This window comes from Parasteatoda tepidariorum, chromosome 9 (genome assembly GCF_982258835.1).
Source record: "Parasteatoda tepidariorum strain Cologne lab strain chromosome 9, Ptep-v5.0, whole genome shotgun sequence".
Taxonomy (NCBI): Eukaryota; Metazoa; Arthropoda; class Arachnida; order Araneae; family Theridiidae; genus Parasteatoda; species Parasteatoda tepidariorum.
The window spans coordinates 19,058,881-19,083,601 of record NC_141763.1 but is presented as its reverse complement, the minus strand read 5'-3'; the positions used below and the strand labels follow the sequence as shown (position 1 = coordinate 19,083,601).

The 24,721-nt window shown below is 32.7% G+C and overlaps 1 protein-coding gene across 4 annotated transcripts in view; it reads left to right on the top strand.

The window, feature by feature from the left end:
- The window catches only part of LOC107439020 (pregnancy zone protein), a 113,962-nt gene that overhangs the window by 49,563 nt on the left and 39,678 nt on the right, over positions 1-24,721 (top strand). For all 4 annotated transcript variants that reach the window (XM_016051483.3, XM_016051477.2, XM_043046296.3 and 1 more), the window contains 7 exons: positions 1,484-1,712; positions 2,199-2,441; positions 3,619-3,670; positions 5,339-5,428; positions 6,107-6,283; positions 7,436-7,674; positions 13,391-13,637. In XM_016051483.3, the coding sequence (XP_015906969.1) occupies positions 1,484-1,712; positions 2,199-2,441; positions 3,619-3,670; positions 5,339-5,428; positions 6,107-6,283; positions 7,436-7,674; positions 13,391-13,637 (1,277 nt within the window). The remainder of the gene's footprint in view (positions 1-1,483; positions 1,713-2,198; positions 2,442-3,618; positions 3,671-5,338; positions 5,429-6,106; positions 6,284-7,435; positions 7,675-13,390; positions 13,638-24,721) is intronic.

The following is a 24,721-nucleotide window of genomic DNA, read 5'->3' as shown; positions in this document are numbered from 1 at the left end:
GCATCTTGTTTAAATTTTATCACACTTCAAACTGCTCTTATGAAATTTTATATGGAATATTTCATAATTACCGCCTCTAATATAGATTAATAAGAGTTCTTGTAGACGGGTCTGGAGTTAGAATCCCCCCCTTGCCGCCAGGCTAACCTTAGGAGGTTTTCGAGGTTTTCCTCTCCATGTAACGCAAATGCGGGTTAGTTCCATCCAAAAATTCCTCCGTGGAGGCAAATTTCATCCAATACTTGATCCAGGAGTTTCCTTGTCTTCTAGATTGGGTTCAAAATAACATGGCTAAGAAGTTGAACATTGGTGACCGTAAGAGCGAAATTGGGTCAGTTGTCCAACTACGGATATAAAATAAATAAAATAATCACTGGGGTGTTGTAGTCTAAACTCTTCAGCTCCGCAATTCGCTATAAAATTATTTAAATTCTTGAATCTATTTTATAATTTTGTCAACAAATATTTGCCCCTAATTTTTTTTCTTCTTATAATTCATGTTGAAAACTACTACGAGACTAAGTATCACATGATGGATATGTAAAAGATTCCCATGGCTTCGATGACTATGAACCAAATGATGATAGAGAAAGTGTATCCTAAAAATTTATTCGTTAAAAAATCCACCGGATTTGTAGTAAAGGTCACGAAAATTTTCGTGACTTGTAGAAATCCTGATTAAGGTCTATTAGTGAACACAATTAAATTTTCTTCTTAATAATTTTTTAAAGTTAAATGTGTATGGTATTAAAAAATTTGGTGAGTTCGCAATCGTAATTTAATATTTTTGCATTCCAAGCAGGCTGATATATTAATTGAAATTTGTGCATGCATCACATTTTGCATGAAGCTGATCTTTAAGTTCTAAACCATTTAACGAATCTCTTCAAATGTAATTTATAGGAGTACTTTAACGCACCAGTAGATAATAAATGTAAAACAGTTAATAAGTTTAGACTCCGATTTAAATAAGTATATCTTATGTTGCTTTAAAATGCTATTAAAATGCATATAATAATCTGTATCCTGCTATGTAGAATAATCGTCAGCAAGTTTGGCAGCCAAGCTATTCACAGGCAATTGCTCCTTGCAAAACCAAGCTAAGTAGAAAATTGTTTTGATTCCAGTTTTATATCATTTCCGGTAAACAACCATCCCCGATTAACTCTAAAGCAAATCGTATACATTTTAATTTGCCATGAAGTAAAACCGTTTCATATCTAGCTTGTTTTTGGAAGTGTAGAGAACCTTGGCTATCAAGACTATAAAAATGCATATAATAGTCTGTATCCTGCTATGTAGAATAATTGACAGCAAGTTTTGGCAGCAAAGGCATTTACAGGCAATTGCTCTTCGCAAAAACAAGCTAGATAGGAAAAAACTATTTTCTTTCAATTTTATATCTTTTTCCGTTACACAACCATTCCTGATTAACTCTAAAACAAATCGTATAAATTTTAATAACGCGCTAAATTATTTTCAGAGGAAGTGGGGAAACTGCCATGCGTAGAAAACTGCCCCACACCATAACACAGTGGACCGGCAAAGCAGTTTGTGTCCACCCCAAAACCGGACTGGGCATCTCGGATGATGCAAGAATCACTGCATTTCAGCCATTCTTTGTTGGCTTCCGGCTGCCTTATTCCATTGTGAGAGGAGAAATACTTCCACTTGTTGTTACAGTGTTTAACTATCTGACGGAGTGCCTACCTGTAAGTGTAACCTCTTTTAATTTTTTACAATGTTGAAGGTAAAATTAACGAAATGATTAGAAAGTATTAATTTTTATTTTCTTTCTTTTAATAAGGGCTTGATCGAGACTTAAACTGAGTTGCTCTTATTGAGCTTTTCCACTAACAGATGGCATCAACTTTCTTACTTTCCTTTCTTTCTTCTTTCTGAGCTTTCAGTTGGGGCGTGATGTTTATTTGTGATTTTTAGTATGGTTCGTGATTTTTTTAGTGTGGTGTTCTTTTGATTTTGGCAATGGAACATGTCTTTAAGAATTTTTTTTTTAATTTTTTTTTTCTTTTTGTCATTAGTTTATGTATTTTGTATAAATTTTACTTTCGTATTTTGTATTCTCTTTTCCTAGACTTCCTGCAAAGCTTAGTCTTGTTATCTCAATAGAAAAAATTTTGTACTTTTTTTATGACTTCCGGAGCAATTTAGCAAATAATTTTTATTTTATTCTGCAGATCAAACTATCTTTAGAGTCCAGCGAGGAATACAAGATCCTGTCTGAGAGCGGTTCCCACAAGGTTTGCGTGTGTGGTGGACAGAGTGCTTATCACAAATTCGTCCTCAAACCTACAGCACTGGGGATGGTGAATGTCACGGTGTACGGATATTCCCTCGAAGACGACGATGAAGTGTGCGGCAACGAAATCACAGCCAGGCTCAGCGCTCGAGACGCAGTCTCGAAGCAACTGAAAGTCGAGGTAAATATGAGAGTCGAACAGATTGGAAATTAATTGGATATTTACAACTCTTGAAAAAAAGATTATGCCTAACCATGTGATTTAAATCAGATTTAATTTGATACCTGTATGCAACGTCACGCGCGTGTGGAACTTGAATGGCTTCTGAATCGACAAATACCACGATTTACCAGCAATGACGTCACGCGCAAGTATCCGTTGGGAACAGTAAAATGCAGAAAAATGCATTGAAATCTCTCGGAAGCGACCTCTCACTCTATCTCTCCCCCACAGTAAAAGGTTCATTAACCCCTTCCATCTCTCTCCCGTGAAAATGACGTAACTAGGTTTCGCCCTCTATTTCTCGCTCCCGTGATATTTCCGGGTTGGAGTATTCAGTAGTAACGCGCCAATAAGAATAAAACTAATTCATTTCTTTTGCCCGGAAAGCATTTTATTACTCATTTTACAAACCAGATGGCAGTACCAGGGTATTTTTAAGGTAATTGAAGATAGTTCGTTTATTTTAAACTAGATGTCAGCACTAATCAAATACGTAATACAGAAACAAAAACCAAAAAATAGGCACTTTTATGACCTTTTCTTGAAAATTAGCCGATCTCTAAGGGGTTAATAGAGGTTGGTCGTTCTTAGGGGTTACCTGCATTGACTTCAAAATGCTGTCAACGGTGCAGGATTTATAGAAAATTGTTTTAATTTTAGTCAGTGTAATTTTCATGGCGCGGAAATGTCACTTTTGTTGGAGACATGAAAACCAGATCGATGAACATAATTTAGCGTCAATAAAAATGATTCCTATTTATATAATTCTGTGTGAAAGCAAATTTAACAATTATGAATTATAGAACTTTTTTAATAAATGAACAATTATATTTTCTGTTTGAGTTTGCATTTAATTTTATATCTGAGAAACTAGCTTTAAAAAATGAGCTTGTTAGTTTGAGGCGCTTACTTTTTTCTAAAATAGCTGTTTTTTTTTCTAATTTAACTTTTAAGTCTAAAAACATTATTGACAGCATCGTCTTTAGTGTACTCTGACTGCAACATGAGGTTGTAGTGTTCAGGTATTACTGTGACAAATATCAATCAAATATGTCTTCTCTTATTATCATAAAATAAATAAACTGATATGTTGTACAATGTGGTTTTTAATAAAGTGATATTTTATTATTGATAGGCAGAAGGTATACGGAAAGAAGAAGTAACCAACTATTTTATTTGTCCAAAAAGTGAGTTCATATTCATTTATTAGTGTTACACAAATTCAAAAAAAGAATATTATTACACGAAAGAAATAAGCTTTATGTACTAGAAGTCTGCTTGAATACCTAAGAGCATTGCATAAAGGAAGATTATTTTCATGACTTGATTTTACTAAGACATAAGTTGGGTACCAAGGGAAAAATATTAGAGCAACATATTAAAAAAAATTCTATGTAAAAAGTTAGTTCTGCAGGTATTTCATGTACGAATCATTAGCGAAAAGAGAAAGGACAGTACTCACCCTAGTACCTTGCTATAAACTTAGACATTCTCTTCCTTAAAAAAATGTATATTTTAGAGGAAGTATTTTATTATTCCTTTTCTTTATTGTCTCTCTTGTATGACGAAACATGATTGGGGTAGTTGAAATAGATAAATTATGCAAGTGAAATTGAATAACAAATTTATTATTGAGTGAATACCACTTAAAGCAAAGTAGCATTTGAAATTTGGAGAATCAATCGGCATTTGAACAGTGGAGAAAATTATTTCAGAATGAAAACACAAATTCAAAAATTGAAAGGAAAAGCGCCAATTTTTCAATCATTCTGTAATTTTTTATGAAATTTTTTGGTAAGTCCGACTTTATGTTATGTGCTTGTTTGCATAAAATCTGACTTCAAAAATTCCAAGGGGAAAAAGGTTCGCCCACCCCCCCTTAATTTCCATTATCTGGGTGAACTGTTCTAGTCAACCCAACAGGAATTTATACATTTAAGGAAAGACTCAACAACGATCAAAATATTTGCTAAACTATGAAAACACATACCTGCCAATTTATCGGAACGCTTTTATTTGAATATTAAGAGTAGTAATGAATTTTATAATTTAACATTTTATTAGGGTTTAATAAATATAGAATAATTTTTTCCACCGCTAGATATAAACTGCTTTGACCTATATACAAAACATATGCAAAGTGCGAGCAAAATTAAACAAATTAAGTGTAACTTAGATATCTTAGGAAGGTGTTGCTCTTTCGTTTAAACATTTTTTTTTGTAACCGAGAGATCTCAGCCATCCTGATCTATCACTCTTATGTTGCCAACATAGGATGCAAGAAATAAAGCAACGCGCGTAAATTTTGAGACACCATGCGCCCTTTTCCAATTTTTATTTTATTTTTATTTATAACGAATGTCTAAGCGGAAATTTTGAAGAATTGTTACAAAATTTGCCAACAGATGGGGTGGCAAAACATTACTATTCAGAGCTATAAGTGTACCCATGGTGGAAGCGTAAAAATGAGGATGTTGTACCGGAGTAGGCGGGTCCGTGTATTCTATTAAACACCGCGTGTTTCTGGTACTCGAATATCACAGGTTAGATTACATGTGGTATGTACTCTTTTCAAGAACTCTGTACAGCTTAAGCCGCCATCTGATGACAACTTTTGTAACTAAATGTGAAAATTTCTGTAAAAAGTTGTACAGATTTGGCAATAAACATACCGTTTATTTCTCCCCTCTAATATATTTCCCAAGGTTTTTTAATTTTGAAATCAGTCAGTGCTCCGCTGGATATCCTGTAAGATGTTCAATTGGTTTTACAATTATAAAAGTATTCAAACTAAATTTATTAATTAAATTTGTGTTGAAAACATTATTTCTAATTGTTCTAATTCATTTCGACAGACACAAATGGTTCGTATGCTACTGAAATAGATTTAATACCACCGGATGACGTGGTTGAAGGTTCTGCTCGTGCCTTCATATCTATATCAGGTAAGCCAGTCACACAGTTGTTAATTCTAATGTCACTTGCTTAATGTCACTTGTTTTATTAGATTATTGCAGTATGTTTTATGAAGCAAAAACAAGGAGGCAGCGTTGCAACTTTCTTATAATTTGTCTAGAGTAAGAACTCGCCTAGCCATTCATCTGGACCCGTGGTGGTAAATATAGTAACGAGGCATAACTATTCTAAGTAGGGGTGTTTGGTCACTGTTTAGGGCAGGTTTTGGCTAAGGTCAAAGAGAGAAAGGTAATCTTTTTCTCCGGTCTATAGCGTTAGCCCTAGAGTGAAGACAAATTACCCTCGTTGAAATGCGCTATTCTTGTTCCACAGCAGCAGACGGCAACTTACCGTAGACAAACAATATATAAGCCTAGTAGAGGGGTTTGTTATTTGTTTGATTTAATGGATTACCAAATTCTCAGAAATATGCTTATGTAATGTTTCAACTGTCCCTATTAAGCTATCTGGTCACTAAATACCTCGAAAAATTACTCAAAGTTTTTATCCCAGAAATTCTTGTGTCAAAAATTGTTTGAAACTCTCAGTAACTTGTCAAACACCATAGACATTAGTTATTTCAACGTTGCTAAATTAAAAACTAAAGAAAATGAATGTGCTAGGAAAAAATTTACTTTTTGTTTAAAAGTATTTATTTGTATTTTCAGCTGATTTGATGGCGCCTGCTCTGAATAGTCTGCAAGAACTTGTAAACCTGCCAGTGGGATGCGGCGAGCAAAATATGATTCTTTTCACCCCGAATATCTTTGTCCTAGATTATTTGACAGCCACTGACCGTAAGACTCAAGACATAGAGAATGAGTGCATCAAAAACATGAAAATAGGTAAGACAGATAATTGGTTCATTGAACATTATCTACAGTTTCTGTTACTCATAATATATTTTCTGTTGTTAAGTGCTAAAAGCAACGGGAAATCACTGCTATCAAGCATTAAAAAGCTGCTAAGGTCATCGTACTTAAGTAGAAATTTAAAGATTCCTGCTTAGGGAATCATTACACTGCCAATTAGTGAGGTACAGGCCTTTAAAAAGCTGCAGCACAAATCATTATGAAACACTTCATTAGTGAGAACAAAATTTTTGATTATGAGTATATTTTGGTAAATTTGTCGCTGCTTTTTCCACACTTATGACTAGCTGCTACAAATTCTCAACAGTAACAAAATTAGCACATTATTTTCTTAAGATATGTTATTTCATCGACGAAAGAAGCTTTGAGAATCAGCTTTAAACTGACTAATAACTATCTAGTGAATTTATCCACTAATTGTGAGCCTTTATTTAAAAACAGTTCTTTCAACTTCCCCCCACAAAAGCTCAAGATTGAGGTCTGCTGATTGCAGGTGCCAATGCAACAGAGTGAAATTTACATCATCTTCTTAAATAAATATTAATATAAATCATCAGTATTACATATGTACTATAGAACTACATTAGCAGGCGACTTAATAGCTCTTTTGCATAAAACTATAAAGTGTTCATAATAAAAGTGACTACTCTGTGTAAAATAATGACACAAGTCTTCTGTTGCGTTGAGCACACTCTTGATTGGCAATCGAAATGGGCTACAGGTGGCGTAGAGCAGAACTCGGTACCTATGGCAACACTTCGCATATTTTCACCAGAAGCGCGTGGAGAGTCAAAAGAGAAGGAACTATGTTAGTGTCTGTCTTGATTTTTAAATAGAGCAAAAACTTTTAAGTTAGGAAACTATATGGAACTGAAAATACATTAAACATAGTTCTAAAATAAAAATTTCGAGGAAATTTTTTTAAAAAAATATTTTTTACGAGTAAATACGAAAAATATTCAGAAAGGGCAAAATATAGTAGTACATTCCTATACAACTGAGAAGAGGAAGAAAGGGAAGGGGGAGGTTTCAAGACATGGAACTGATTTTCTCCCCAGATGGCGTATTGGAGTGTTGCGATCACGAATTTTATATGAAATAAACTGTGTTGATTGTTCCTTTTAGGTTACCAGAGAGAGTTAAATTATCGTCACAAGGATGGTTCCTACAGTGCTTTCGGTGAAAGGGACAAAGAAGGTAGCCTTTGGTTGACTTCTTTTGTCATCAGGTCATTCGGTCAAGCTACACGCTTCATTGATATTGACAGACAAGACATACAGGTTAGCGTCAACTGGGTTCTGGAGAATCAATTCGAAAATGGCTGCTTCCAACCGATTGGCACTCTTCACCACAAAGATATGAAGGTAATATACAACATTGCATTTTATTCCATCGAGATGTATAATATTCTTACGAGAAAAGTATTTTCACTTTCAACAATTTCACTGCAAAATTTAGTATTTAAAAATTGCAAAGATATTTTAAAAAAGCAGCTGTCAGAAAATTCCTGATGATCCATGTCACATTTACACTTAATGTAATGTGACAATTTAATTTCTAATTTTACCTAAGCCTTTAATTTTTTTCTTTAAACGTTATTCCTTTTTTTCGATTTAGCAGTTTTATTTTTAACTTTCTTGTTGACCTTTTTCATGGTCATTGCGGTCATCGCACTTCCTGTGGGGAAAGTCAACCAACCCCTCTATTCACGCCTTTCTTTTTCTTCCTTTAATTTTAGGGGGGCTAACTAACCAATCTCTTTCCTTTAAATTTCAAACTCTCCGCCTCTTTAAATTTAATTGGCCGTAATTTTTCTGGTTTACCCCAGTTAAGTCACTTTGAAAAAACGATTCTCTCTCTCGAGCCTTCGGGCAGGTTACCTTTTTTTTATTCTCCGAGATGCGGATTTCGGTCCGTATCGAGGGATTTCTTTTTACATTTTTTTCTTAACCTTTACCTTAAATTAAATGCATAACTATAATCAATTTCTGTAAATTTCAAATCAACATTTTATACCTTTAATTTTCTTCAACATTGAAAAAAAACCTTCTCGAATTTAAGCTTTCTTTCCATATTTATTTTAACCTTTAAATTACTCGTTCTTTTATAATTAACATTTATCTATGACTCCTTCTGTGTTTTAATTCTCCCGTCACCCATTTCAATAAAATGCCTTTCTTGTGTTGGTAGATGTGGTGAAAGATGTATGTTACTAAATAAAATGATATGTTGATAATTTAATCTTGTGCTGGAGAAATTATTTGCCTCTATTTTCATGATTTATCATGTCCTCCTGTATGTGGGTGGTGAGTACCTTTTTTTATTGTTAAGGGAATTTGTAATTTTCTGATTGGAGACATCAGCTTACTGTATTAAATCACATATTTATGTTTGGATATAGCATGACTTTATCTGATTTATCTTTAATTTTTAACTTATTTTAGTTTCGCCCTTTTTCCAAATTTGGTGATACCAAATCATCCAATTTGTTCAAACCTCACACTTTGTGACCCTTTGAACCTATTGGGTTATTGTTATCCCACATTAGCATTGTACAACCACTTTCCTTAACGATCACATTCCCCTTAATTTAATTTAATTACCCTTTTATATATTTCGGCCTTAATTAGTTTTTCATGACATTTCATTCATTTAACTATTTTTAATCATGACTATATCCAGAGATACATCCAATTATGCAACCCATCCATAATAATAATAATGCATAAATAACGTTACTTTATACGCACCAACCCAAATAAATGATTTTATTAAACTCTTACAATCCATTTCAATGTAAAACCTATTAAGACTTTATTACATACTTGGCTGCTATTCGAAATGCAACAGTTTTAGAAATACTTTTTAAAAACTAAGTTACTTTATGAAAGTTTTGAAGAAAACCAAAACTTATACAGAATCAAATCTATTTATATTCATTCAAGCTTACTGAGATAAATTTTATGGCGATGATAAAATTTAAATTTATCATACGTTACAAGAAACTAATGATGTAAGTATTTCCCAGAGTTCCCGCAGTCCTTGAAAAATTTTAAAAGTGGTAAATTTAGGATAATGCTAGAACATATTTCCTATACCATTTTATCGTGAAGTGCTGGAATTTTCATGCATATAAACTTTCTGTGGGAAATAATTTTTAGTAGTGGCTACATAGAAATTAAAATATCAAAATTTGTTTTTATTTTTGTTGCCATTTTTTCGAAGTTTTCAAATTCCACAAATTTCAAACTTCAGAAATGCCAACTTAAACTAAATAATACAACTACGTTGATTATTCTTTTTCTATTAATTCTATAGACAATGGTGAACCTCACCCTTCCGGTGATAATTCTTCTATTATGTTCTCTTCTTAGCGATCTCCAGTTCGTAGTTCTTCGTATTCTCCGTTTTCTTCGTTTGTAGTTCGCGGATAGCGTTCTCCTGATAGTAGTTCTTAATATTTTAAAATCATCTACCACCCAATCAGACCATATTTATTCGAGCTCAACCCTAATTTAAATTAATTGCTAAAAATCTCAAACTGAGAGCCTATTCAACGCACGCGACCAGTAAACCTCTAGATCAGTGATTCTCAACCACTGTGCCGCGGCACTTTTGTGTGCCGCCAAATTCTTAAAATGTGCCGCCAAATATTAGAAATGATACAATAAAAATTATAATGCTTTTTTTTATTATGAGTAAAGTTTAAAATAAAGAAAAGTGTATATGTATATACTTTTCATAATTTTCCCACGCTTTAACAGCGTGATAGCATCTTCGTCGGCGATTTTATTGTCTCTGACAATCTTAAAATAAGATGGAAGTGTTTAGCACACAATTTTAAAAAATGTTGTAAGAGCTGATCATTAAAGTAAGCTATGCAATTAGTAAGCAAACTAACAAAGAATAACTAAAAAAACAAATATATGCAAAACAAATTAACAAAGGCTAATTAACAAAAATTAAGCTAAAAATTAATAATTAGCAAAAAAACTGGTCAACAGGAAATAAAAAAAAACAGTTAATAATTATAGAAAACAAGCTAACAATTTATAACTAGCAAAAAAATAAATAACTGTTACTAACTAATAAAAAATTGGTCGAAAGAAATAATTAATCACTTAATAAATGTGATTTTGTAGTGCATATTATTTTATTCCACATTCAAAATTATTATCACAAACTATTTAACACAGTGTAAAATAGGTAATTAAACAACTTTTAATCTAATTTTTTCATTGTGTGCCGTCAAATTTCGAAATCGTTAAAAGTGTGCCGCAACGAAAAAAAGGTTGAGAATCACTGCTCTAGATACTTAACTCAATTTAACTGCTTCTGTCTCTTTAAATAACCTATGCCATGCAATTCAAAATTGTGTGGTTGCCTCCACCATACATGGCAGTACTTCTACTTTCGTTACTTGTACCACCGGTACAAGTAAAAAGTACGTACTTTTACTTGTACTTCGTTACTTTTTAAATTTAGTACTTTTACTTGTACTTTCGTTACTTTTTTTTGGGGAAAAAGTAAAAGTATTTGTAACGGAAATATCGAATGAAATCGTTACTTTTTTCTAAAACTCGGTAAGCTTTCTTAAAAAAAAAATTTAAAAAAAATTTTTAAAAAAAAGCTGTGAATGCATTATATATGCATTCACAGCTAACTTCGTTTTTAAATACCTTCTGTTTCAACTTATACTACACATTCAATTATTTTTTACTTGCTCAAAGATCACAAAGCTATCTGAAACCCCGTGTTTGCTTTGTTTATGTTTGTGTTTTTAAAACGCGTTTTTAAAGAGTAAAACAATTTTAAATCAATGGTAATTTAATTAAACAAAAATAATAAACTAAAAATTAAAGTCAATAGATAAAATTTCTTTTTCGTGCAAATCCATAAAAAGTTTGATATTAAAATTATATTTGATTTTAAAATTATATTATACGATTATATTATAAAACTATATTATAATATTCCTCCGAATTTAAAAATAAATTAATATCCATAACTTTCAAAATTAAATAATTAAATAAATAACAACAATTTTGCAAAAACATTAAAGAACATAAGAATATTATTCAATAGAATTTAGGTTACTTTGAATTTTCGATTTCCTAAAAATGTACTTTTAAATCGTTACTTTTTTTGTTTAGTACTTGTACTTTTTACTCGTTACTTTTTAAAATAAGAACTTTTTACTCGTTACTTTTTAAAAGTAACGTTGCCATATATGGTCTCCACCATCAATTTCGATCGTCTTTCAAAAATATCATGACAGTCTTAATATAAAAGTATTTTTCTCGTAAGCGTGCAACCAACGCCTCCTAAAACTGAAAGTCTCCTCATGGTAGTCAGATAAGACCACTATGGGAGGTAAACCAGTTTACGAAGGAGCTTTTTAATAGAAAATCTAGTAAAAATAAGAAAGTGGCAGCAAATGTATGTCTGAAAATGTGTCTAATTTATCAATATGATTGGTTTTTCTTATTTACTTGTCTACCTACAGATTCAATTCTCAAATATATATGATATATTTCTCTCTGTCACGTTTAAAATAGAATTTGGGTTCATGCGCACAGCGGATTAACTTTTTAAAGAGTCTGCGCAGACAAAAAGCATGTAGAGGCTTTCTGATGTAAGAGGTGATGGTACAACTTAGGTGCAGGCTTACTTTTTTGACTGGTGCGGCACAAATCTCAAACCTTCCTTAATTTAATTAGAGTTCATTAACCTTTCCGAGACGGGCGAGTCATGTATGCATTCTCTGGGTGTCGATAATCAGGGTAAAAAAGATAAAACTGGTAGCCAAACTACTTTTTATAGCAGCGGGGTATTTTATATTTTTTATATTATTTTTTTAGCAGCGGGGTATTTTATATTTTTTATAGCATTTGTGAGCGGGGTAGTGATAGTTTGCTTTATTTGATTTACCACTACTTAGTTCGTATTAAAAATTATGTAGTTACACTATTAACACACAGGGATTGGATACTCAGATATGACCATATATGGCAACGTTACTTTTAAAAAGTAACGAGTAAAAGTACAAGTATTTTTAAAAAAAGTAACGAGTAAAAAGTAAAAAGTTCTTATTTTAAAAAGTAACGAGTAAAAAGTACAAGTAAAAGTACAAGTACTGAACAAAAAAAGTAACGACTTAAAAGTACATTTCTAGGAAATCGAAAATTCAAAGTAACCTAAACTTTTATTGAATAATATTCTTATGTTCTTTAATGTTTTTGCGAAATTGTTGTAATTTATTTAATTATTTTTAATTTTGAAAGTTATGGATATTAATTCATTTTTAAATTCGGAAGAATATTATAATATAATTTTATAATATAATCGTATAATATAATTTTAAAATCAAATATAATTTTAATATCAAACTTTTTATAGATTTGCACGAAAAAGAAATTTTATCTATTGATTTTAATTTTTAGTTTATTATTTTTATTTATTTAAATTACCATTGATTTAAGATTGTTTTACTCTTTAGAGACGCGTTTTAAAAGCACAAACGTAAACAAAGCAAACACGGGGTTTCAGTTAGCTTTGTGACATTTGAGCTAGTAAAAAATAATTGAATGTGCAGTATAAGTTGAAACAGAAGGTATTTGAACACGAAGTTGGCTGTTAATGCATATATATTGCACATTAATTTTATAAGTTAAAAAATAACATAAATATTATTTTAAAAAAAAAAAAATTTTTTTTTCAAAGCTTACCGAGTTTTAGAAAAAAGTAACGATTTCATTCGATATTTTCGTTACAAATACTTGTACTTTTTCCTTTAAAAAGTAACGAAAGTACAAGTAAAAGTACTAAATTTAAAAAGTAACGAAGTACAAGTAAAAGTACGTACTTTTAACTTGTACCGGCGGTACAAGTAACGAAAGTAAAAGTACTGCCATATATGCTAATTAGCTATGCCCAAACGTGAGCTACCGCTTTTTATTTTTTAACATCCTGATACTGATACCTTACGAATACATTTATGACTCACGCGTCCCGAAAGGGCTAAGTCTAATCAAAAATATGTAAAATCAGGCATAAGTGAAGATTTTGTTTTAATTCTAGGGTGGTCTGACTGAAGGAGAACACTCATTGTCTCCTCTTACAGCCTACGTCTTGATCGCGATGATTGAATCAGGTATGGTTAGGAATGATCAAGGGGAAGCTAAGAATGCCGTGAAATGCCTACATGAAGATCCCAATCCCAATTTGTACGCCCTCTCTCTGTATGCCTACGCATGCGCACTCATGAGGCAAAATGAGACAGCTATAAAGTATTTGAAATTGCTGGACGACCGGGCCTTTGATGTAGGTAAGAATGTACAGATGTTAATATTTAGATATACAGGGCGTTCCCTTATAACAACCCTTAATAACTGCTTTTATATTTTTAAAATCAAAGCTGTTCGAGAGTTTCAGAATAATATTTCATAGAAATCTGATGAATGTCTCCATGTTAAAGAATCGTTAGGACTACGGCCGCTGTTTTGGGTGTTTTCAACTTAACGTTATATTTTGCTTTGCTACGCGAAAACTGTCAAACTTTAGAAATTTGAAATTATGAGGGTGTGCAGGACAGGTATAGTACTATAGTACTAGTCCATAGTATTACATAGTATGGAAGTACTCTGGAATAAAAAAAATTAACGTTGGAAACGTAAATTTTTTTGTTGGAAACGTTTAACGTTGGAAGCGGAAACGTTTAACGTTTAGCGTTGGAAACGTTCGAGATAAGTAAGTAACTGTTAACCGTGCCGGTTTAAGCGTACGCGGGACCCTAGGCCATTCAAATTTTCGGGGCCCTCAGATGAATTTTTTTTCTCGTATATTTTTTATTTATTCAAATATAAAAGTATTTATATATCTTTTCATTTAAGAAAGTATATTTAAAATTAAAATAAATAATAATAAATTAAATTTTACTTTATTTTGTTAAATTAGAACTAAAAAATAATCATAACATTTTGGAAAAATTTGAAATTTATTAACACTTTACAAAATCAACTCTGCTATAAAATTGATATTCAAAAATCTTTTTTTCCTCTCCTGCAATATACTCATCTATAATGTTATCAAAATTAATTTCACGGAGAGCATCTGATTCGATAAACATCAAACTTAGCATGTCTAATCGTTTTTGAAACATGACGCTTCTTTGCTCACTCTTGATCTATTTCATTTTTGAAAACGAGCGCTCCGTAGAACAATTTGTTATCATAAGAGTTAGAATCGTATTATTAATTATCGTAATTTGCTAATATGTATTTAAAAGTGATTTTTTTTTTTAAAAAAATCAATATTTTTCTTATTTTTCTTTTAAATTTACTTTCAAAAACTTCATTTTAAGGGGGCCCTTAATCATTGGGGGCCCTAGGCCATGGCCTAGTCTGGCCTAATAGGTAATCGAGCTTTGATTGTTAAACTTGTTGCAAAAAAAATACAAAGCGGGTCTGGACTTTAAATTTGACATACTGAAAGTGCGTTTTGTCGAAATTCCAATTCAAAGAATGTAATGGCAATTTTAAGTGGCTTCTTATTTTTTTTTCGCGATTTGTGGCAGAATAATCGCAACTTCCGGGCAGTGGCCCGAAACAAGCAAAAAAAATTACAGAAAGGGACCAACTCGAAAGGTATAATATGTAACCACCCCCAGACAAACATCTATGTCGTTTTTTTTTTAATTGCAAGGTTAAAATCTATTGGGCATCTTGGCGATTGCAGTTGGCGCAACAGATAATGATACGGAGATATCCCCTTTCTTTACGTTGCATTTTTTTTTTGCTACCCAAAAAACTATGAGACTTGACAAAAGAAAATATTTTTTTAATTTAATATTAACTTTTAAGGGGTGTGTTGGGGCATCTGCAAAAAAACTTATTACTTGGCAGGAACACAAATGGCAAAATATAGCGTAAAAGGAGAAAATGGCACTTTGCTATTTTAATTACTGAATTTTAACTTGAAAGTACAAATAGAGTTACATGCAAATTACAAATAGAAAAACAAGTAAAAATTATTTACAAAAATATAAAGAGCTGAGGGAGCAATTGATCATTTTGAGTTGAGGAAGCAATTGAACACAAGTTAAATAAAATCAAAATATTTCTCACTCCTTTAGTTGAAAGATTATCAGGTGAGATGATTTCATGAAGGTAGTTGAATTCCAAGTCTAATTCGTGGTCTCATGAAAAAGAAAACGATGAAGCTTAACAAGCTCCTCCTCCTTTAAGAGTTCTTTCATTTTCTTGAAAGGCTGGAAGAAGAAGCAGGCAGTATCTGTCTTCGGTTGGGTCTTTCTCTCCTTCAGCTGCTTCCTGGGTCTCGGACCACAGTCCGTAAAACAGCCCTGGTGCTCACCGTTGCAGTTGACGCAGGTCGCCGGACGGATCTGGGCTTCGTATACTGGTACAAGAACTGGGCTCCGGCACATTTCAGGCAGGCAAGATAGATTGAGTAACTGCGTGTGAGTAGATAGTAACTGTGGCCGCTGTTGTTGCGGGAGCTTATTATTGTTTAAGGCTGTTGGGTTCGCCGTCAGAGTCTGTGTCTACTTCCATCTCAGTGATGACTCAAGTCTTCTGAATTTCAGTTGTGTCCATATTAAAGGATTTCAGAAGTTGGTCTGCAGTATATAAACAGGATGTCGAGGCTATAGTTTCAGTTGCTTGGCTATCGATATCGAAGAAGAGAGGCTCTGCTGTGGCTCTGTTGTCTCTATAGAAGCTTCTGCCTTTTCCAGTATGCTGCCTCTTCAGTTCATTTCTCCTTTAAAATGCGATAGCACTCGTTGAAATACTTAGATATTTGATGATTTTTGTAGTTCTCTTTCTGTTTTTCGTTAGCCTTACTGGCTTCTTTCTCGTGATATAATATATTACTTTCCGTACTTTATATTATTTCATCAATGATATCAAGTTTTGAAATCTTTTCAGCATATTCGTGGACGTCCTATCTCAGCTTGTCGTAATATATAGGTGTGATAACATTGCAGCTGAGAACTCGGCTATAATGGTCTCTGATCTGGTCTGAAGGCTCATTTATTATTGAAATCTGTGTATCAGCCCTTTACGGGCATTTTCACATTCATCTGGTTGGAGTTTGAATAGAATTGACAGGGTAAAAAATGATAAGCGTGGGGGGGCCTGGTCTGGTCTTGGAGGTCTGGTCTGAATGAAGTTGCTATTCAAATGATATTGCGAACTTTTAAATATAGTGGTGGAAATATTACTTAAAATGAAAAAAAAAATTGAACTGAAAACAACTTAAAATTCATTACCACGACGAGAGAATATTTTTTTTAAAAAGTGGAGCAAGTTGAAATTAATAAATTCAATTAATTACTAAATCTAAATAAATTAAGCATGTATAAAAGAGAAGTGATAATGGCATAATGATGCGTTTACAAAGGTAGGTAAGGTTAAACTCCTACGAAATACGAAGAATTCAATTTTTCTTTTACAACCAATAAAGGGAAATTATCTTAGGAAAAATACAAAATTGGCTGCAATGATCAAACGCAGTTTACACACCAGGACTAAAGCTTTAAGTAAAAAGTAGGCGTTACTTGCCAAGATTACTTTAATTAAAATTTTATGATCATATATTTATCAATATGCATACCAGTTTCGTTTAATAAATTTTATAATTATATTTAACTACATTTTACTGATTGAATTACTTAATGAATTATTTCAATTTTATTCTTCGAAAGCAACTGCTTACCATTGGTGGTGGATGCTTCAAGACTTTAAATATAGGGCAATTCCATATGTGACGGAATGTTAATTTCAAATAAAATATTATTTTTCTCATGCATATCATTATTATTGGCATAATGCGCTTCATAAACTAAAAAAAACAGGATTTTCTATCTTTTTAACTTTAAATTTTACGAACTTTTTATTTGCGTGACGGAATGACATTTTGGCAACCAAGCTTTTGGCATGCCGCTTAGAACTGGTAGTTTCTGCGAATTTTGCAGCTATTATTTTTCTGAACTATTTTATACTTTTAGTATTATGTGTAAGCAATGTAAAATGTGAATTTGGAAAATTTACCTCAGGTTGGCTAGCAGTTATTAACATCTATTTGCTGTAACGGAATGACAAAAAGTTTAGTAGAAGAAAGCCTTCGTTTAAAAAATGTTTTATTAATATGTAAATGATAAACAGGATTAATATTTATGTAAGAATTAGTAAAAATTTCAACACTTTGAAAATTAGGTTGTCTCTGAAGAGGTTTTATATCTAACTTGCCAATGTTACATTTTATCTTCGTTCTCAGGAAATTTATGCATTATTAAGACATGTGACGGAATGACGTAAAAGAAGTTACTTTTATTTTTTATATTAAACTTAAAATGTTTGAATTTTGTTCTATATGCATATTTTTATCAAAATATTGCAAAAGAAGGATACATTTCTTTTATTTTATAAGTATTCTTCAAGAAAACAATTTGAGCACAAATGTGAACAATTCACTTGTCAGCCATGTTATTACTTTAGAATACTGCCAGATTCAAAAAATTTAAAATTATCAAAAATGAAACGGCAATATGTAGACTTTGGCTATTTTTGAACATATTTTTAAAATTAAAATATGCAATTCATAAAACAAAAAAAATTTCACTTAAAAGTTGACACTTCCGTGGAATTGCCCTATATAGAATTTGCGAATCGTATTTTATTTCAATATAAACTTTTTAGTTCTTATCTTTGATTAGATAGTTATGATGAAAGAAATATTATTTTTTACAAATTTAATTTGTAAATATTGATAGGTCGTAGATTTTAAAAAACAACTGAATTTTAATGTTTATTTAGTACGCGCCTCTTTTATTAGTAATGGTGGTGGCAAAAATTTCTAAAAGATGCAAATTTTGTACTCCGTCCAGTTTCAGTAATGAACATTTCAATCATACCATTGAAGGCCGGGATAGCCTGGTCGGTAGGGCGCTGGGCCCATATCCAAGAGGTCGTGGGTTTGATCCTCGCCGGCCGAAGACTCCCCGTGTAGTAAATGGTGACTGATGCACGTTAAATCTGTCGTGTTTCAAAGTCCTCCATGTTCCCACAACAAATCAATACCTCTGGGGGTACTGATCCAGGAGTTTCCTTGTCTTCTGGATTGGTTCAAAATTACAAGGCTACGGAGTTGAACGTAAGTAGTCGTAAACCCATGAAATTGGGTCGGCTGTTCAACGACGGTTATAAAATAAAATAAAATCATACCATTGAACATTAGTCAACCAATCAGTTGAACATTTGTAGTCGTAAACCCAAAAGTTGGGTCGACTGCTCAACGGCGGTCATAAAATAAAATAAAATCATACCTACTAGAGCCGCAATGGAGGCGCCTAATTGAGCTTTCGCCTTCCAATGAGGTGAATCGGGTACAAATCCCAACCATAGCTGGTCGATACGAATTCCAAATCTGGCTTGCAACGATCACAGTGCTGAAGCGAAATATCCTCAGTGGTAATCGGATCATGGATTAGAGTCCCCTTGCCGCTAGGCTAACCGTGCCAGGTTCTCGTGGTCCTCCTCTCCTTGAACGCAAATGCGGGTTAGTTCCATCAAAAGGTCGTCTACGAAGGCAAATTTCTCCTAATACTTGATACAGGAGTTCCTTTGTGTTCTGGATTGGGTTCAAAATTATAAGATTGTGCAGTTGAACATCTGTAGTTGTATACCCAAAATTGGGTCGGCTGCTGTAAAAATAACGTCTACTAAACGCGTGTTGTTAGTTTCGTCCAAATTAAATTGTTTATTGACGGCATATTAGAAATTGATGCTTTAGAAGACAAATTTAAATCATGCAATATTTCACTTTTTTGTACAATATATCACCCCCAAAACGTACAAAAATCATGTGCTTTTTTATAGCCCTATTTAGAAACTGAAAAAAGGAACCATTTAATTCTATGACCCATCATCTCCTTCGAAATAGTCTAAATGTTCACGGGGCAGATCTACAAGTAGATATATATTTTTTTTAAACCATTTCATTCCTCCAGGATATCCAAACGCATCTAGCTACAAAAAGTAACTTTCAAAATGTTCCAAGATGCTTCATGTTTTCTGGAATAGAAGGAAGAGTTCGGTTAAATTTTAGGGTTTGGCAACTTTTATTCTTTCGGAGGAAAATGAAAGCAGTGCCTCCTCTTCACAGACAAAGAAGATATATAAATGAAAAGTTTTGGGCGTAAAACTAGCGTGACGAAAACTTTGTGAAACCTAACACGCAATATTCGAAAGTACAAGCGTACTTCCTGTACATAAAGAGGGGTGAGTGCCTGGTATATAAAGAGAAGATATACAGCCAAGACCTTGCTATCCATTTTCTACTCTTTTTATTTCATTGGAGATATTAATGGAAATATCACGTAATTATTAAATAAAATGCTAAAAAAATTTATAAAAAAAAATTCAAAGTTATAATTTGCATGAAATTATTTTCGGAAAAACGAATTTTATAAATGTGTGCAAAATTTTTTTTTAATACGCTTAAATTCTCGAGATATAGCGAAATAAGCAAAAAGTAAAATGAACATTAAGGGGTCCAAACTTTGGATCCTTCTCCTGACCAAACTATTGGGACTATATTTTCCAGATTGCGATTATCCCCTACATTCTGGGGTATCGAAATCCATATCCGTCGAAAAACAGGTATGTTTATTCAGAGAAAGTAAGATTTTGTGCTTGATTTCGTAACTTAAAACATCGGCTGCACTTATTAATGAGCATATTTGAGGCCAACCCCTCGATCCATTAAGATTAATTCCTAAAACGCTAAATTCCGATCAATGGATCAAAAGTTATTCAAGGGGGTCCGTTTTATATTTTGCGCAATGGAAATTTATTTCTCGAATCGACTTATGCAGCATTACTGGTATTCTATATTTACCTGTGCTAATTTTTCGCATATTGCGGTTTCTGCTAAAGTTGTAATAATAAATTGGTAGCGAATTAACTAGTAAAACGTGTAGAATAAAGATAATTACGCCTACTCTTTATAAAAGACTTGGCATGTAGCGATTGTAAGTACCTATCCTCGGACACTCAACTCCTTCATCTAGGCCAGCGTTTCTTAACCTTTTTGATACAATGGACCCCTTTTAAAATTTTTTAAGAAGTCACGGACCACCCCCCTGAGAAAAAAAAATTGCAAAAAACATCAATTTTTAGTATTTTATTTATTTTAGCATTTAATTTTATTATTTCAATAGTATACAAAATATTTAAAATTAAAATTTTTAGTCTGAAGGTTGTTGCTGCTTTTCCTTAAATAATAAATTGAATAGAGAGATGGTTATCGACAAAGCAACGCGCATAACATGTTCAACATTCAATCGATAACGATGTTTTTTTTTATTGTCACAACTGTGGAAAGTCCGGCTTCGTTAAGATACACTGTAGCTAACGAAATTATAGCTGAAATAGCTCGCTTTACAAGCAATGGGTAGGCTTCTTTCACAGAAGACCAGAACTCTCCGAGTGTTTTTGAATCGAAATCCATTTTTAGCAAGGAGTTGGTTCTAAGATCTATAAGCTCATCTTTGGCAAGGTTCATATCATCGATACGGTCAATATCACAAAGAAAAGGATGACGAATCCACAACTCATCTTTTATCTTTATCTCATCCAATTTAAAAAAAATTTTCAATGAAACTTGAAGTACTTCCAGGTGCTCACAGATTTCATTTTTAAGTTATTCAGTAACAAATTATCTTGCCAAGATCCATTTTCAGAAAGCACTTCGTCCAACATTTAAAAGTTTGAATATATCTCATTTGGAATTCTATTTTTTTTTCAAAGTGGCATCTTCAATTAGAATGCTTGTAATTTCTCAGTTGTATCCATAATGGTATATCGGATCCTTGCATTAAAAGACTTATATTGTTCATGCGGTTAAAATTATCTGCCAGGTAAGCCAATTTATAGGTAAAATCCTTTTTGTTTAAATATTCGAAGAATGAGTTATCTTTTTCTTCTAGAACAAGTGATAATTCGATCTTCAACATGAAAAATTGTTTCAAAACCTGCTCTCGTGACAGCTTCCGTGTGGTACAGAAGTACCTCATGCTCTACGTCCATTTCTTGACACAGCGTTTTAAAGAGACAATGATTAAGAGCTCTACGTCTAATAAAATTTACAGTTTTAATAACTTTTGATAATGCTTCTTTTAAGCTGGTTGGAAGCTCATGTTTATGTAAAAAACAATGAGTAACAAGAACATTAGGAGACTTTTTTTTTAACCAACAGGACAGAACCAAATTTATTGCCAAGCATCACAGGTGCTCCATCTGTACGAAGTGAATGAAGTTTTTCTTTCCAGCCGAAGTCTTGTTTGGTAAAGGAAACATTTAACAATGCTAAAACATCAACTGCCTTTGTAGTTTGCAAAAGAGACTCACAAAATAAGAATTCTTCTTTGATAGTATCAAGAGAAACGTAACGAACAAAAACAAGAAGTTGAGTATAATTCGAGATATCTGTAGTTTCACCCAGTTGCATACCAAAGGGAAATGGCGATACTTTCAATTCATCGATTATCTTTTTCAAGATATTGCAAGAAATTTCAATTATTCTTGAATGTGTCACATCATTTAAAAATGGAATTGCCTCAAATTTTTTTTCTCTGTTCCAATCTACAAACTAATTCAACCATCTCCAGCGCACATGGCTTAATTAACGTCTCTCCAATAGTATGCGGTTTCTTGCTTTTAGCAATTTGATATGCAGCTTTGAGAGATGCATCAACCAGAGATTTTTGTGGAATACCAAATCCAAGTTTGTCTAATGTTTCAGATTTCAAAAACTAGGCTTTCTTCTTAGTAAAAAATTCTAGCTCTAGTAACCTCAACAAGGTGTCAAATGTACGTAACTTGATAGGGGATAATAAAAATAGTACAGCGGACATCATCAGGGGGTTGCCCCTGATGGTGCAAACTGAAAGTGGAGGATGTTAAAAATATGACTGGGATATTTGAGGGCTGTGTGCAGTCCGTACTGAATTTGGGGTATCTCGATCACCTAGTTTCAAATATGTATGTATTTTCATCTTTTAGAAAGAAAAAAAGATCAATGCTATTTAAATATTATTGATCCAAACGTTTTAAAAATTAGGAGTAGTCGGTGGACCCCCAAAATATGACCCATGGACCCCTAAGGGGTCCATGAACCACAGGTTAAGAAACACTGATCTAGGCTGAGGGCGACTTAGACTAATTGGCATATAAACAGTATAATCAGTTTAAAACTAATCAGATCATAAAATTTACATTGAATAATAATAAGTTTTAAGGTAATAATCCATTGGTTTTAAATAAGGAGGTGCACTTGCACCCCCCTGGCTTTTCTTTTTTTAACAATTAAGGACATACAGAAAAACAATTCTGCTATAAAAAAAAATTTATTACAAATCTTTTTATTCAAAAACAAATAATTAAGTAATTATTAATACAGAACAATTAAAAAATTGTTCTATCAAACAAGAATTGTAATCGTCTTGTTTGCTGTCCAAATCTGTTTATAACTTTTTCAATGAATTCCGAGTCATCTTTGATTCTTTTCTTATGCACACTGAGCATGCACAAACTACTTAATCTATTGTGAGATATTGTAGACCGATTCCATGTTTTGTCGTGTCGAATTGTACTAAAAGCACGTTCAATAGAGCTTAGAGTAAAAAGTAGGCGTTACTTTTTCAGATTACTTTGACTAAAATTTTATGATCATAATTCTATCAGTAAATCTACCAGTTTATTTTTAATAAACTTTATTATGGTATTTAAATATATAGTAACTGGATTTGGATGCAAAAGTTCTTCGAATCTGCATACAAATTCGACAATATCTTTATTAGATGGAAACTCTTGCTCACGTGAGGGTTTCTGTGTATATAAAACATTTAATATTTTGTTTCTTATTTCCATTAACGGTGCTGACTGGGCAGCCACCCAATCCTAAATGCAAATTCAACTCTTACTTAATATTAAATGCAGAAGGACTGTCTATTTAATGGCCAGTTCTAACCTACGCATGCCCTGCAATTAACACCTTAAGGAATTCATTAAAAAATAAGTTAGCTAGTGCTGAAGGTAGAATCCTCAGAAGAAAGCTGGGAGCACCTAGATGCATCAGCTATAATAGCATCCTCGAAGATCTTAAAATTACCAACATAAACGAATATATGGATAAATTAAATAAGGATTTTTATACAAAAGCCATCAACTGTACCACTAGCGATTTTAATTTGATATTGACTTTATAGAAGACAACTCCAAATTCAGCCTAATCACTGCCTTTTTCAAACAACATTCAGGATAATATTATAATTATTCATTCAATTTACTACACACAAACATCTCATGTAGAGCAAACATAACAATTACTACCTCGTAGCAACCCCTCCTTGGGGGATCACGACCAAAGAGTTAGTATTTGATAACTATAGTAAGCTGAGCAACCCAGAAACGAGCGGTAATTACCGAGACGCCTGGGTCAGTTCTATAACAGAGGATATACTTTTATTTATATCATACACTCAAATCATGATTATTTTTATTTGATAATGCTAACCCCAACCCGATTTGTATATATGTAAATAACTCATTTAATCAAGTACTACTTTTATTATACCTCAATTGTTTTATATTCTCGCTTATCTTAATTAGTGTTTATTGATCTATTTTCGTGTTTGTAAATATCGCTCTCATTGTATTTTCTGTCTTTCGCAATTGTATTATTATTATTTCATGTTATTTTTATGATTATTTCAAACAGTTTTCAAATACCAAATCCGACCTTTTCTTAACTTTTGATTCTCTGGCGTCAGCGTCCAATGAGATCCCACGATTCTTAACTTGGTGCTAGGCACCGCCCTCTCCGATATCCAATTTCATATCCTACATCTTTACCCGCCACTATCGAATTCACACTATCGACGAATCGGTTAGTACCGAACTGCATGTAACTTCTAACATTTTAACATCAGGAGCAACAAAAAAAAAAGAAAAAACCACGCTAATATATACTATACGAAGTATCCGTTTGATTTTGGTGGATGGAAGCATCAAATTTAACACGTTCACGCCGGGAAAAGCGAAAATACTGGTACGGGAAAAGAGAAAATACTGGTAGAATAACTATTTCAATATTAGATAATATTCGGGAGGAGTTAATCTATTCTCAACAATAACAATTCCCTGTAAGGAAATTTATCACGGCGAAGAAGCAATTTAATATCAAAATTGCATCCGTTAAAAACAATTGGTAGTTATGGATTTTTATTATTCCCGAAAAAAAAACTAAAAAATGAAATTTATTGTTACCAGTTTTTACTCCGATGCCCTGCCAAGATGAGACAATCTAGCGTGACCCACCGGTGGGTCA